Source organism: Anneissia japonica, unplaced genomic scaffold (genome assembly GCF_011630105.1).
Source record: "Anneissia japonica isolate Jap-2015-1 unplaced genomic scaffold, ASM1163010v1 scaffold1511_len2985839_cov193, whole genome shotgun sequence".
Lineage (NCBI taxonomy): Eukaryota > Metazoa > Echinodermata > Crinoidea > Comatulida > Comatulidae > Anneissia > Anneissia japonica.
In genome coordinates, this window is record NW_022685291.1 from 2,615,364 (window position 1) to 2,629,015 (window position 13,652).

The following is a 13,652-nucleotide window of genomic DNA, read 5'->3' on the forward strand; positions in this document are numbered from 1 at the left end:
TTGATAAAATTAAGAGATGAAAAAATTTAAGCGTCTAGAAAAGATTATTTTAAAGCAAAAAAATCAATTAAAAATCAATCAATTAAATATCAATCAAAATTTTGTCAGAAAAATTACTTTAAATATAGTTATATTTCAAAGATAAAAATAAATATGTATTGAATTATATAGTTATTTTATGAAAAAATATAAGTTGTCCAAATAATCAGTCATATTGGAACCTCTTTACTCTAAAAAAGAATTTGAAAAAAAAATAAAAGAATAAGATAATAATTTATCACATTAGATAGACATTTAAAGGATAAAAAATGAGATTAATTAGCTATCATAACTGAATGAATGCACTGATATAACAGATTTTATTTTGTCCAATATAAAAAATACCAGAAATTAGTTGTTTTTTGCACTAAATCTTTACGTAAAATACAAATATATGGATATATATAATTTTCGAAATTACGAACTACAGCAATTTGAGTTACACATTTGAGGCATGTTGTGGCAAAATGGCTAAGTTGTAGCAAAAATTGAAATTCAAGTTATTGGTATTTTCAGATACCTGAGTATGTGATCTTTAAAATGAGAGGTCATTCATTCAAATTGGACATTTTAAGCCTAAGTTATTGGAGAGTGAAGGTACAGTACTCTTAAGCGTGGTTCACGTCGAACTTTATCTAGATATACCCGTCTTGAAACATGATACGATAATCCCCTAATTGCGTTCGATGCCAAGTTAGAGCCAGATAAACAGCCAGCCAGTTTCAGGCCGTCGACGTCACATGGTGGAAAGGCTTGTTTAATAAAACATCTACTGTATTTTACGAACCGCTAGTACCAAGTGGTATTCGTTAAAAAAATTGTAATCTACTGTAGAGAAGGTGTGAGTTTCCACTACCTAACCTAGCCAACCAGTATGAACCAACCGACAGTGCAGCAGCGTGTTCTACCACAATCTAAGTAGTAGATTCTCTAGGCCCTAGCTACATTTACCTTCGATAAAAAACAAATTATTTTAATCGCTAGCTAGCATTCTTCCATTTAACAAAATATTACGTCTGTATACTTTATGGACCTTTCTGTCCTGTTTTGTAGTTTTTAGATCGCTCAATTGTGTTGTTTACATGCACTTCGCGAAAATCTAGCTTCGCGGTGTCAAATTAGTTGCTGACTTCAACACACTTTTTTATTTCGTCATCGTAAACATGTGCTCTTATTTTTAACAACTGGTTGTTGTTGGTAGTTCGTTGAAACTGAATTAATAGTGACTATTATAGCGGAAATGGAAAAGATTGAATTGTCAATAAATAAATAAATACAACAAATCTGATTTTATTAATAAGAATAATATACATTATCACTTTGGAAAACTTACGCAATCAGACTTTTTGACGTTACTACTTGGTTGATGATGCAAAGGGCAAAAAAAGGACGTTTGTTGGTTTTTTACCCATAATATTACAAATAATTTCTGAAAACCAGACTAATGAGACTACTATTCTGCTGTTGTTAGCATTGTTGGAGTACGTTGTTGCCAGCCAGATGATGATAATGGTTGTACAGCACAACAACGCTGGCTGATGCCTACGTTACGTAATCGTGTCCTTGTAATCAAGCAAGTTAATTTACCGTTATTCTAGTAAAGTTAAGTCACTTAACTGTAAGTGACTTAAGCCTTTATCTAGCTATAATTGAGTGGTTCACGTCAAACTTTTAACTAGTTAAGTGGATCTATATTTAGATAAAAGTTTGACGTGAACCAGGATAAACATTTTGAGTAATTGCCTTTCAAAGTTATTTGTGCATACATTGTTTAATAGAATTAACTATGAAAAATAACGTTAAATAAACAATTTGTTAGCCACTTCCAGAACTAATACTTTGCTACATGATTAATAAGACATTAAACTGTTGATCTATAGTGAAAAAAAAATTTGGATTTTTAGGCAATTTTTTGAGCTCCCATATTTTATAGCTCATTTACTCAATACTGGACTGTGCGACAACTTAACCATTTCGCCACAACATGCCTCATTTTATTAAAAATTTACAAATTAAAATAGCAACTGCAATTATTATTATTGTTACTTGTTGCTGCAAAATTCCAAAAAAATATTTTATGTCAAGTTGTTTACTATTTACAAAATATTACAACAATGTGAAGAAGCTTCTGTTCTCTTGTTTTCTTTTTTTCAGCTGTTTCTCTCTGTTAAGCTATTTCTCAAATATACTTTCAAATTGTTAACATTTTATTTTTTTAACTAAGAACTGGAGCATTTTATTCTGTCAAATAATACTGGTATATCTGCCATTGGGAGATATTTATGAATGATTTTGTAATGCTCATCAACTTTTACTTTATGTTTTAATTGTGAACCTCTTTTAAGACATTTCACAGAAGTCCCGTCTGTGTTTAATACTTTTAATTCATCATTTCCTACATTAATTTCCACCTTTAAAAAAATATGTCCTTGACTTGTGAGTGAAATATCGAGGATTTCATTTATTTTACCTCCATTGAACTTCCTGATCATGTTGTCATTAACAATGTTGAACATCAGTACATAACCAGTTGCCTCACCCAAACAACCTGTAATACTATCTCCTACATACATAATACTTGATGCCTCATCCACATGTATCACACTGGGCTCTCGTAATTCTCCCTGACCAATTGATTGAATCACATGACCTTCCATATTGCATATTTTGATGCATTTATTACCCAGATCACTGAATGCTATGTTACTATTCTTCATTTTGAACATTTTGTTAACTTTCACACTTAATGGCAGTGTAACCTTACTAATATATTCTCCTGATTGCTTATATTTGAGTATTTCATTTGTCTCACATGAAACCAGAAAGCAATCATCTTCATACTTAACTACATCTTTAACATGATACTTTTTGCATGCTTTATAAGCATTGGCTGATTCTTTTGTTTCTACATTAAACATCAATGGTGACTGTTTAATTGGTTCACCATCAGCACACACATTTAATCTCCAAACTCCTGGAGTTGTGCATTGTTTAGTCAAAATATAGTCTCCATTGTCATCTTCTTCAACTTGTGTTATGTTAGTTTCTCCAGTTGGATGTGTCCAGGTTGCCTTCAGTTGATTTGAATGTATTTCGCATTCTTCTGTTTTGATTACTCTAACTACAATTGTCTGATCTTGGATCACAGATTCCACCCCTTGTAATTGTAGGCAGTCTGCTGTCCTCAGATATTTTATATTCCCAATGTCACATTGTTGCAAAAAAGTCATTTGCTGTTTGTTTATGAAGAAATGAATTTGTCTACCATCATTTGGCAAAGATTTTGGCAAATCATTGATTCTTTCCTTCAGTGATGTAATTGCTGTTTCACTAGACTGCATTGCTGTTTCTTTACCATCCTTTAATAACTGATTGAGAAAACTCAGTTTTGTATCTATATCAGATATTATAGTATTCAGTTCAATAATTTTAATGTCTAACACATTTTTATTCTTTTCGTACATTGCTCCAACTTCATTTTTCAGTTTTTTTCCATTCTCCTTGACTTTCTTGACTATTTCTTGCATATGATTGTCAATGTTTCTCAAACTCATATCTTTATGTTGTTCTAATTTTGCAGCTTCCTGATTAGCTGCCCAGACATCATACTGTAATTTTTTTTTGCATTGATTCGCATCTTTCTCCAATGCTTTAAAAGTATTTTTAAATTTCTTGAGTGACTCTTTTAATGTATCATGATCACTAGTGACTGTATCGATAGAACCCTGTGGGTTATAAAGAAATTTATTTATTATTTCATGTAGCACACTTTCAGGATGATAACATTTTCTTCTTTTCTTGATTCAAGTATAGTTATTTAAAAAATTGAGTAATACTGTATTAAATTTTTATGACAATTAAAATAATATAAAGAGCTTATTAAAAATGCAGATTCATTCATTCATAAATCATAAGAAAATAACAGAAACATCAAATGAAAAGATACTCATAGAAATGAATTAGTTTTTGAGATATCTGATCTGCGACATTTTGCTTTAAATGATCGATATGATCACTTCATTTAGTCATTGTAGTTTAGTATTGTATCAGTTTTACACCTGCCAATTCCTACATCTTCTGGCTTAACATACTGACACGTTTTACTTTTATAGCTGTTTTGGTTTTTAGCGTCGCATGTTTAAATTTAAATATGCATTAAATATCATCCCAATCAGTTCCGGTAAAAAGTTAGTAGATATAAAATGCCACAAGTCTCTTATTATTTATTATTTTTCTCATTCTGGACAGCGCCACCAACAAGAAAGTTAATTTAGAGACGGAATAAGTGACTTGTAAATCACTGAATGCAGGCACTGGGATGCCAAAAGAATGACGTAATCTTATATTCCTATTTGGATAAATGGGCGAACTGAAATAAACAATTTCAACCAATCAAATGTTCATATTTTTAGAGCCACAAAACTGAGTCACTTGCGTCGACTAGTTAGGCATGACTAAAAATAGTCCTCCCAAATAAAACGGGCCTAAAATAATAGACCGTAGTACGACTAATTTGGCAATGACAAAAATAATGAAGTTTAGACTAGATGGCATACCATTACAAATAAAACAACACTTTAACCTTCCAGGAGGATGGCTGTGGCCTACTAGTTCTTACTTTACAAAGGCCTACCTTTTTTTAACAATCTCTAAAGGCTTAAATCTGTGTAGTAGATAGCGGTGAGTAAGGTTCTTTAAGTATAGCTACTACGCGTTCACTCTATAGTCGTTCTCAGCCGGCCAGGACGCGATTTTTTTTCCGTACAAATCATTTACATGAAACTTCACTTGGGCCATCTCGGATTGACTCGAGTGAGTACGATACGAGGAACAAGATCAGACACTTCGCAATGTCGTGACGCTCGAGTTTTACTATTACTGTATTGCTCTTTCTATGTTTACCTACGGTAGGCCTATGAAATCTCACGGACTTATGGGATGTACGTGTGTAACTAACTGTGACCTTCTTGGATGTTATTAAATGTTAGTATATTATCTACAACAACAACAGCTAGTACCTCCTGTTATAAAGTGTAGTAAGGTACAGTAATACCAAAGGCTAGAGAGAAAGAGGCCTAACAGGCTGAGATCTTACCTAGGCCCCTCCTTAAACTAGGCATATAGTCATAGGCTGACACCAACATACTGACATTGACTGAAATTTTTTGGGGAAAAAATAGGACAAAATTGAAGCATGAAATAAAAAATAGAGCGCATAAGAGAAATATTATTAAATAAATAATATACCATTCCGGCGTTATTGAACTTGTCCAAACTATCATAGTAATGTAATTAATGTTAAATAATAATAATAATAATAATAATAATAATAATAATAATAATAATAATAATAATAATAATAATCATTTCAGCATTAATTACCTTGGCCTAAGCCTTGTAATGAAGAACCTACAGATACCGTACTATTTACTAAGCCTATAAATAATAATCGCCCAAGGGAATATCTTTTGTGTTATTTTCACTTAACGTCGTTTTTTTAATTGTTCTCTAATTCCTCCATTGTCTAAGTTCCCCTTAAGGTACAGGTAATAATAATTAATAATTAATAATAATAATAATAATAATAATAATAATAATAGTAATAATAATAATAATAATAATAATTTCAGCATTAATTACCTTGGCCTAAGGCTTGCAATGAAGAATCTACAGATACTATTTACTAGGCCTATAAATAATAAGTAGCCCAAGGGGAATATCTTTTGTGTACTTCCCCTTAATGTCGTTTTTAAAATTGTTCTCTAATTCCTCCATTGTCTAAGTTCCCCTTAACGTACAGGTAATAATAATTAATAACAATAATAATAATAACAATAATAATAATAATAATAATAATAATAATAATAATCATTTCGGCATTACATGTAATTAACTTGGTCTAGCCTTGTAATCAAGAAACTGCTGATTACTATGCCTAATATTAATTTTTACATTCATTTGGTGCTCTTCCATTTTGGCAGGTCTTATGGCATCCAGTATTTTAGAGCTGCCTATTCTCAGCTCTTCTCTTAATTTGAAAATAACTGTCACCCTGTTTCATATGATGAAGAAAAACGCGCTTTTCCTTACTCTTTGTGCTTTTCCCAGAAAGCGTCTTAGTAGGCCTAGGTAATTATGCAAAACCAAGGCCTAACTAAAAAATTAAAATTGTCATAGTATGTAACTCAAGTTAAAATAACACTTTTCATTACTCGTGCAGCTTAATCAAATATTATATGTCATTTTAAACGACCCATTGGTATTAACATATAGTAACATCAATGTATTTTTAAAAATTTGACAGCGACGTTCTCTCAGAAGTTGTTTTGTAGACGTTTATCTGTTGATGACCTTTTGACCTCCTTAATTCTGCAATGAGATTTTCAGGTCGATTCAGCCGAGACAGCCCGAGTTGAGTTTCATGTAAATGTTTCGTACGGAAAAAAAAATCACGGCCAGGACTACACTAAACTGTTTCAAGCAGGTAGGTAGAAGGGACCTGGTTAGCTTGTCCTAGTCGAGACATCAGCATCTTCAATTTTGAAAATTTAACAAGATTAATTAACATGTATGAAGTAAGCCAATCACGTGATTGTGATCAGTCATGCTGTGGGAAATCGTATGCATGAATCGTTTGCCCAGGCCCTAATCCTAAAGAAAAGAAATCGAGTATGGGATGTCAATGAAATTAGGTATGGCATGCACTAAGTGCAAAAAAGAGTGAGTAACTCAAAATTAGGGCCTGGAACCCAGGGTAATAAAGTGCTGTACACCTTTACTGTAATTGCACTAATTTAAATATTCATCATATGGCTATTGTTTCTGTCTATGGTATACGGAAAACTTGTATTTTTAAATGGTCCTCACATCAACACCCTACTTAGGATTGTGACCAAAATTTAAACACTTTCAATAAAACCAACACTTCATAATTCCTTCCTTGTAACTTGGTTAAACTCTCACTAAAGTTTCATTCAGATCAGTTGATTAAAACATTTTTTCATCAAAACACAACAATATTGTGGAAAGGGATTCTTAAAGACATGTTTTTCTGGAACCTTAAAATTTGGATTGTCGCCAACACTTAGTAATGTCTTCCTTGTAAACTTGGTTAAACTTTCACGAAAGTGTCATTCATATCAGTTGATTAGTTTTTAAAATATTTTGTCCAGAACATTTGCTCTAAAATTCTCTAATTGGTTCTAACATCCACACCCTTATTTCGGACTGTCACCAAATTGTAATAATTTCTTCATTGGGTTATACCTAACACTCCCTGTTATTTTAAATTTTGTATGTGCAGCAATTTTTAAAATTATTCAAATAAAAAAAACACGAAAATGGTACACACACACAATCCTACACGACTGAAAACAGATATCTCCTGGCGGACACAGTAATAAACTGTCAGTTTAAATAGGCATAATAAAAGTAATAATAATAATAATAACAATGTAATCAATTCATTTATACTGACACATCCTGTCAGAATGTAAAACAAAAATAAATTACCGTAGGTGAATGTGTGCGCTCTTTATCCATGATTGGTGTTGTATCTGCAACTGTGAAAAAGAATATTTGGTATTATCAAAAACATAATTTGGACAGTCTGGTGTGTATTGCTATTGGCTGCCTTGTCTAACTGTGGATTGTGACAGCCATGTTTAAAGAATGAAAATATTTATTCCTAAGAGATTACCATTCAATGCAACTGAACAGTGAATTGGACAATGGGTGCGCACACGGACCGTTACAAGTTCTCATTTTACCTAGCTGAGATAAGGGAGTTTAATTTAAAGTATTCAAGAAGATAATTGTATACCAAGTGAGCAATGTAATTTTCAAATTATTGGACAATAAAAATTAATCTCTATCCGTATCTTTATCTGAACAACTTATTCATTCATTTGTCTTCTTACAACTCGATCATTGTAACTCATTATTATACGAGCTACCTCTTAACTTGCATTCAGAATACTGCTGCCAGAATAGTTACGCGTTTTAAGAAAATGGACCATACAGTATCACCACCTATGCTGAATTCCTTATATTGCTAGCAATAAAAGAACTCATTGCATTTATAATCCTCTTCTTGCCTATGACATTTCAATTGGTAATGATTTTTTGCAACTAGTTGATAGGTTTTAGCCCACAGTTAATGTTGTTGTGTTGGTAGGTAACTTACTGTGATGGACTTAAGCCGAAGTACCAATGCAGACTAAAATGAATTAGCAATGTTTTTCTTTTTGCTTTGAGAAAATCTTTACTAAAGAAGAAGCTAGTGATGTTTACACTAAAGGCACCTGGGATCATTGTATTAATCAGTCGTTAAATTAATAATACCTTCTGTTAAAGCTTTTACTGCCTTTGGGAAATTAATCTTCCTCATGTTTTCAATGAATGACTCCATCTCTCCTTCACTAATCTTCATTCTTTGTTCTAGATCCATAATCAAACTCCAGCTGTCTGCTGCATGTTCCTCTGCAACACTATACAGTCCACTGATGTGTTGTATTTCAGAGAAAGACAGTGCCATTCCAAGATTTACAAGTCTTTGCCGATGAAGTGTAAAATTATCGATTGCAATATTCCTGATATCTTCTGGTATTTGGAATGATGGATGTCGATCTTTAATTAGCTGTCCTAGACCAAATTGTTGTGTTAACTTAATAGTTTCATAGAGGATAGTCAGATTGGTTGGAGTCAGATGTCCAGCACCAATCAGTAACTCAATGATGTCCATTGTTTTAGAACACCCATAAAGTTCAGAAGTATTTTTTACACGGTCCCTGTACAAAACTTTCAACATGCTTACTCCATATCTACGTTTGTCAAACCATTTTGACACTTCCAACTTAAGACTTCCGAAATTTTCATCAGTAACCTCTGCAATAAATTGATATTTATTGGTGTTTACCAGGGAATTGATATAGTAACTGTAGATCCAACAAACTTGGGCTTCTTTGTCCATGTTACAGACTGGCCCCTAGGACGCCCGTTAATCTAATTGTTTTGCACATTCAGTTCTCATAATGACATAATCCTACCAGAGATCGTCACACAGTTGATAGCTCATTGAAGGTCGCACAAGTTTGCCTGCATCTTCCAGCAGAAGAGGCTCATTTGTTTATTCAAAGTGTATGGAAAATAAGCCTAACAATTGTGTGCTTTTTCTTTACAAAAGTGTTTTCAAATAGAAATGTAAGGTCTTGTATCTAGGTAGCCTAGGCCTAAAATATATGCCCAGCCTGGGGTGAGCGTGTTCAATCTCTCATCTCACAAGGTGGGAGTTGCTTGTTTCAGTGGCTCATATTTTCTAATCTTACTTTATAAGCTATGAAGCTTGCTCCGGCTTATCCAATTTGCAGCACTAACACTAAACATTTGTGTTCAGTTATTTCACAATGCGAATTGTGTAAAAGTACCGAAAAATAGAATTTCCGAAAAATGGCTGCTGTTGTCCTTGTTGCTGTTGTTGAATGTTTGTTTGTTCAATACTTTATTACTGTAGTTGGTACTCGACATGAATCCCAACATGTAGAAACATAGGTTCACCGATACGATACAATACCAATTTTTTAAACAAAATCCAATGCCTCTACTAAATAAAAACAAGAATCAGGAGACATAATAATACTAGGCCTATAATTATATTTTAAACTACCCACCTAGCAAACGCTCCGCACTTCCAGCTTTTCTATCTCTTCTAGATACATTTATTTATGAGAAACAACGATATTAAATGTAATATAGGCCTAACAAATTTTACGGTATGTAATGACGTCACCACCTGCCTAACCAACAAGTTCAAAATCAGATTTTTTTCCTAATACGATGCATGAACACAGCTTATCTTTGAGTACCAGGAGTACGAACATTATGTTGACGTACCTATAACACCAGTTTTCATCGTTAGGAAAGTGTTTAAATCTTGCTTACAAATCATCTGAAATTATAGACATTATAAATGATAGGCATACTTAGAGTATGGACAAACGAAAAATTTTCGGATTCTTTTGCTTTTTTCGCTGAAATATAGACCACGAGATTGCAATCAACAGTGCATCCAAAGAACAATGGTTCAACTATGAACTTTGAACTGCACAGGGTTTTACTATTAGAGCAACTCCAGACTCTTGGTTTGACGTGCATGTCCTCACCTCCCACTACGGTGCTACACTGTGGATGCCAGTGTGTACGAAAGTACATCAAAGGCCTTGTTATCGCTCATAAACAGCCTTCGTAATTGGCGGTTAGTTTGTTCTTAATGGGTTTATTGTGCCTTTAAGCTATGGTCGCAGTTTAGAGGACAGTGTTGGATCTCCAGTCACTATAACAACTCTCTGGTGCTACCGTTTGTAACTATGAGGGTGCTTCTGGTGTTGTTTTTAATAGTAATGTAATTGTAAGTTTTTTGTATGGTATTGAATATGAGGGACCTAGCATTGTTAGAACAATTAGTTTCATTCTAAAACTTATTAATTTATTAGTTTTACATTGAACTTTCTTTTGGCTAATTGAGTTTTGGGTACATTTACATTCCTTTATTTCTTCATATATACGAGTAGTTTGTTTGCACAAAGTGCATGTTATTATAGAGTAATTCGTACATAAATTGGCCTAAGTGAAATATATCTTTTGCAATGCAGTCAATCCTTGAAAGGAGGATAAACATATTTTATAAAGATTCAAGAATAAAAAGTTTAAAAACAAGTAACAGATGACTATAATATATTGTTTACCTTTACTCAATGCCATGTTGTCATGTACTTTATAGCTGCTAGATTTTATTCTGACTCATTCCTGAAACAAAATTATAATAATTAATATCCTAAACAAAATCCTAAATATTTTAAATGTGAAATGTCAGAATTGTAGCTGATCCACACTAAAACATTAAATATGATGAAAGACAGTAGTTAATCTTACACCATGTCTACGTAGTTCAGTTCCTCTTTGTTTTAGATCCTGGACTTTAGCCAGAATTATACTGTATAGTTTAAACATGGATAGTGATAACTATATAACTATATTACTATAAATAACTATATTAATTACAAATGAAATACTTACATCCAGATTTGTCTTTCAGTTATAGCTTGAGATATTTTGTATTCTGTTCTGGAATGTACGATTCTTCCTGGTTTAATTTTTGGTGAAGTGACTAGGTGGTTTTTGTGTTGAATCATTCAGTGCTATTATGTTTATTATATGCTTGGCTAAAAAAAGTCAATGAGAAATAGAATGGTTTTGATGCCCCCCCCCCCTTAGCTAACTGTGTTTACATGGTTGCTTTTTTATAATATAAATCAACTTACAAACAAGAACATTTACCTTGTATTCAGTCTACTCATTGACCTTTATGGTCTACTCTTAATTATGTATCTATTTGGTCTAGACCCTTATCTGTGAAAAGTGCCTCCCTGGGTCTGCAAGTTGTGCTGTTGGGGATGAAATGAAATAAAATAAATTAAATTAAAGGAATATAATATGTTGTCAATATCTATTTAGCTTAATCAAGATCCATTTCATATAAAACTTTACCAAATCATGCACTCTCCCACCTTTTTATTTCGAAAAGATAGAAATCGCAATATCAACCAAAATGAACTTTCGGAACTGTGTGCCTGAAAGATAATGACGAATTGCTTAGCAATGCATCGTACCACACACGACCGAGTTTACAGGTAGTAGAGTAGTAAAATCACGTCATATCACACATCACGAATGTGACATAATGTCAACTTTACACTTCCGGATTCTTTCTTCACACTTTTGTGAATGTCAACTCGCGCTCACAATGTCAACTTTACGCTTCCGGATTGACCAGGATAGCAAAGTGCGTACTGCCTGAGGGCAGCAGACACAAAAATCAATTAAATATCAACTCAAATTAATGAAGGTGCTAGAGGTTTAAGGGAGAATCTACCCTTGCACCCCTACAAGGGGCTCCTTCCTGTGACTCTCACTTAGTACGGACATTCACGCCTCCTCTCTTTCTTACCGGGCTGGATCCGCCCCTGAAGCTGTAAATATTAACAACTGTTACAATTAAACAATACAATTCACTCGTCTGACAGTGAGGTTGCAGGTTCTAATTTCGCCAGAGACCCTTTTATTCATATAACTGAATTAAAAAGAGCTTTTCGTTGAAGGTCATGCTTGATACGATTGTAACATCTTGTTCCTATTTGAGCACTGTTATTAGCATCTATTTGTATATTGTGTTAATGGTGCTACATAGCATACATTATCTGAATATTATTTAGTATGATGATTTTTAAGCTGCGACCTATAAGCTTTCCAGCTATTCTATAGCTCCACTATATGTGAGTTTAGGTGGGTGCGAATTTGGAAAGTGGACCAAAATGGCTCTAGAGGGGGAGGGAGTTCGCGCCTAGGGGAAACCCTGCTAGGATCGAGGGAGGGGGAGCTCAGGCAATTTTTATAATTTGAGGCCTTATTTAATCGATTTCTCAAGATGCATGTATTAAACAGTTTTCAGTGGTGGATACAGGAATTTGAAGACTGGGGCCAGGTAGGGACTTTTCACAGACGTAGGGGATATCATCAGTTTTCAGTGGTGGATACAGGAATTTGAAGACTGGGGCCAGGTAGGGACTTTTCACAGATGTAGGGGATATCACCTCAGCCCCACCGTGCTTGGGGCTGAGGGAGAAAATTTATGATTATGGCGCCTCCAAATGACCGAAATTGAACTTGCATACAATTTGAATATCATTTTTTTGTTTCCCCATTTTTTTTTATTTTGAAAAGTTCAGGACTGGGCCTTCTTGAATCTGCCACTGTCAGTGAGTGGCAGGTCTAGGAATTTGCAATAGAGGGTGAAAAGTACAGACATTCACAGATTGAGGGTCTATAACACCTCAGCCCCACCATGGTTGGGGCTGAGGTAAAAAAATGTATGATTTGAATTTGAATATAAATTTCTTTCTTTTTTTTAAAAATAATTTTGACAAATTTAAAGGGAGCGGGATTGGAGGGGCACCACACTGGGATTAAAGCAGCACAGTCTAGAAGCACAGATACATTAGGAAAAATGTCACCATCACATTCCTTCATCGTTGCTGCTGCTGTGGATGGACGTTGGTTAGAGGATCCAGAGCTTTATTCACAATCGCACAACCTATAATCTTTCTGTATTGTTTTTGACGTTTCTTTGTGTACTATATGTCTCTTGCTCTAACATTCGCCATGGCGAAGGGTGCGAATTAAGGTCTAAATCCGCGCCTGCTGTATCAATGATTTCCAAGTGAGAATAAAGATGATTTTAGTGAAATTTAGAAGGAAGATGAGTTTATAAGCAGTGAACTATGGAGGATTAAAGGGCAGAAATCTGTTCGTTGTGGATTTTCTCTTAACCAAGCTAAACTGGATTTCTATTTTGACAAATTTCATTTCATTTCACTTTTATTGCCAAATTCCAAAAGTATATACAAAAAGACTTAACAAGTACACATGGTAATAGGAGGTTAAAATAAAAGATTTCTCTAGTCAAGTTTAACTCCCTTTAGAATAGTATATATATATATATATATATATATATTTATATATATATGAACACACGTGGATTACATCATGCTATATATATA

General features: G+C 33.6%; 1 protein-coding gene across 1 annotated transcript; it reads right to left on the reverse strand.

Annotated features, from left to right (window-relative positions):
• Nucleotides 1-2,035: 2,035 nt before the first annotated feature.
• LOC117109606 lies at nt 2,036-11,224 on the reverse strand. The gene is made up of 5 exons (XM_033251991.1): nt 11,113-11,224; nt 10,782-10,842; nt 8,383-8,925; nt 7,552-7,601; nt 2,036-3,764 (listed from the first exon to the last, which is right to left on the reverse strand). Exons 2-5 carry the CDS (start codon nt 10,795-10,797, stop codon nt 2,259-2,261), a joined length of 2,115 nt encoding a protein of 704 aa, XP_033107882.1. The 5' UTR covers nt 10,798-10,842; nt 11,113-11,224; the 3' UTR covers nt 2,036-2,258.
• Nucleotides 11,225-13,652: the final 2,428 nt, after the last annotated feature.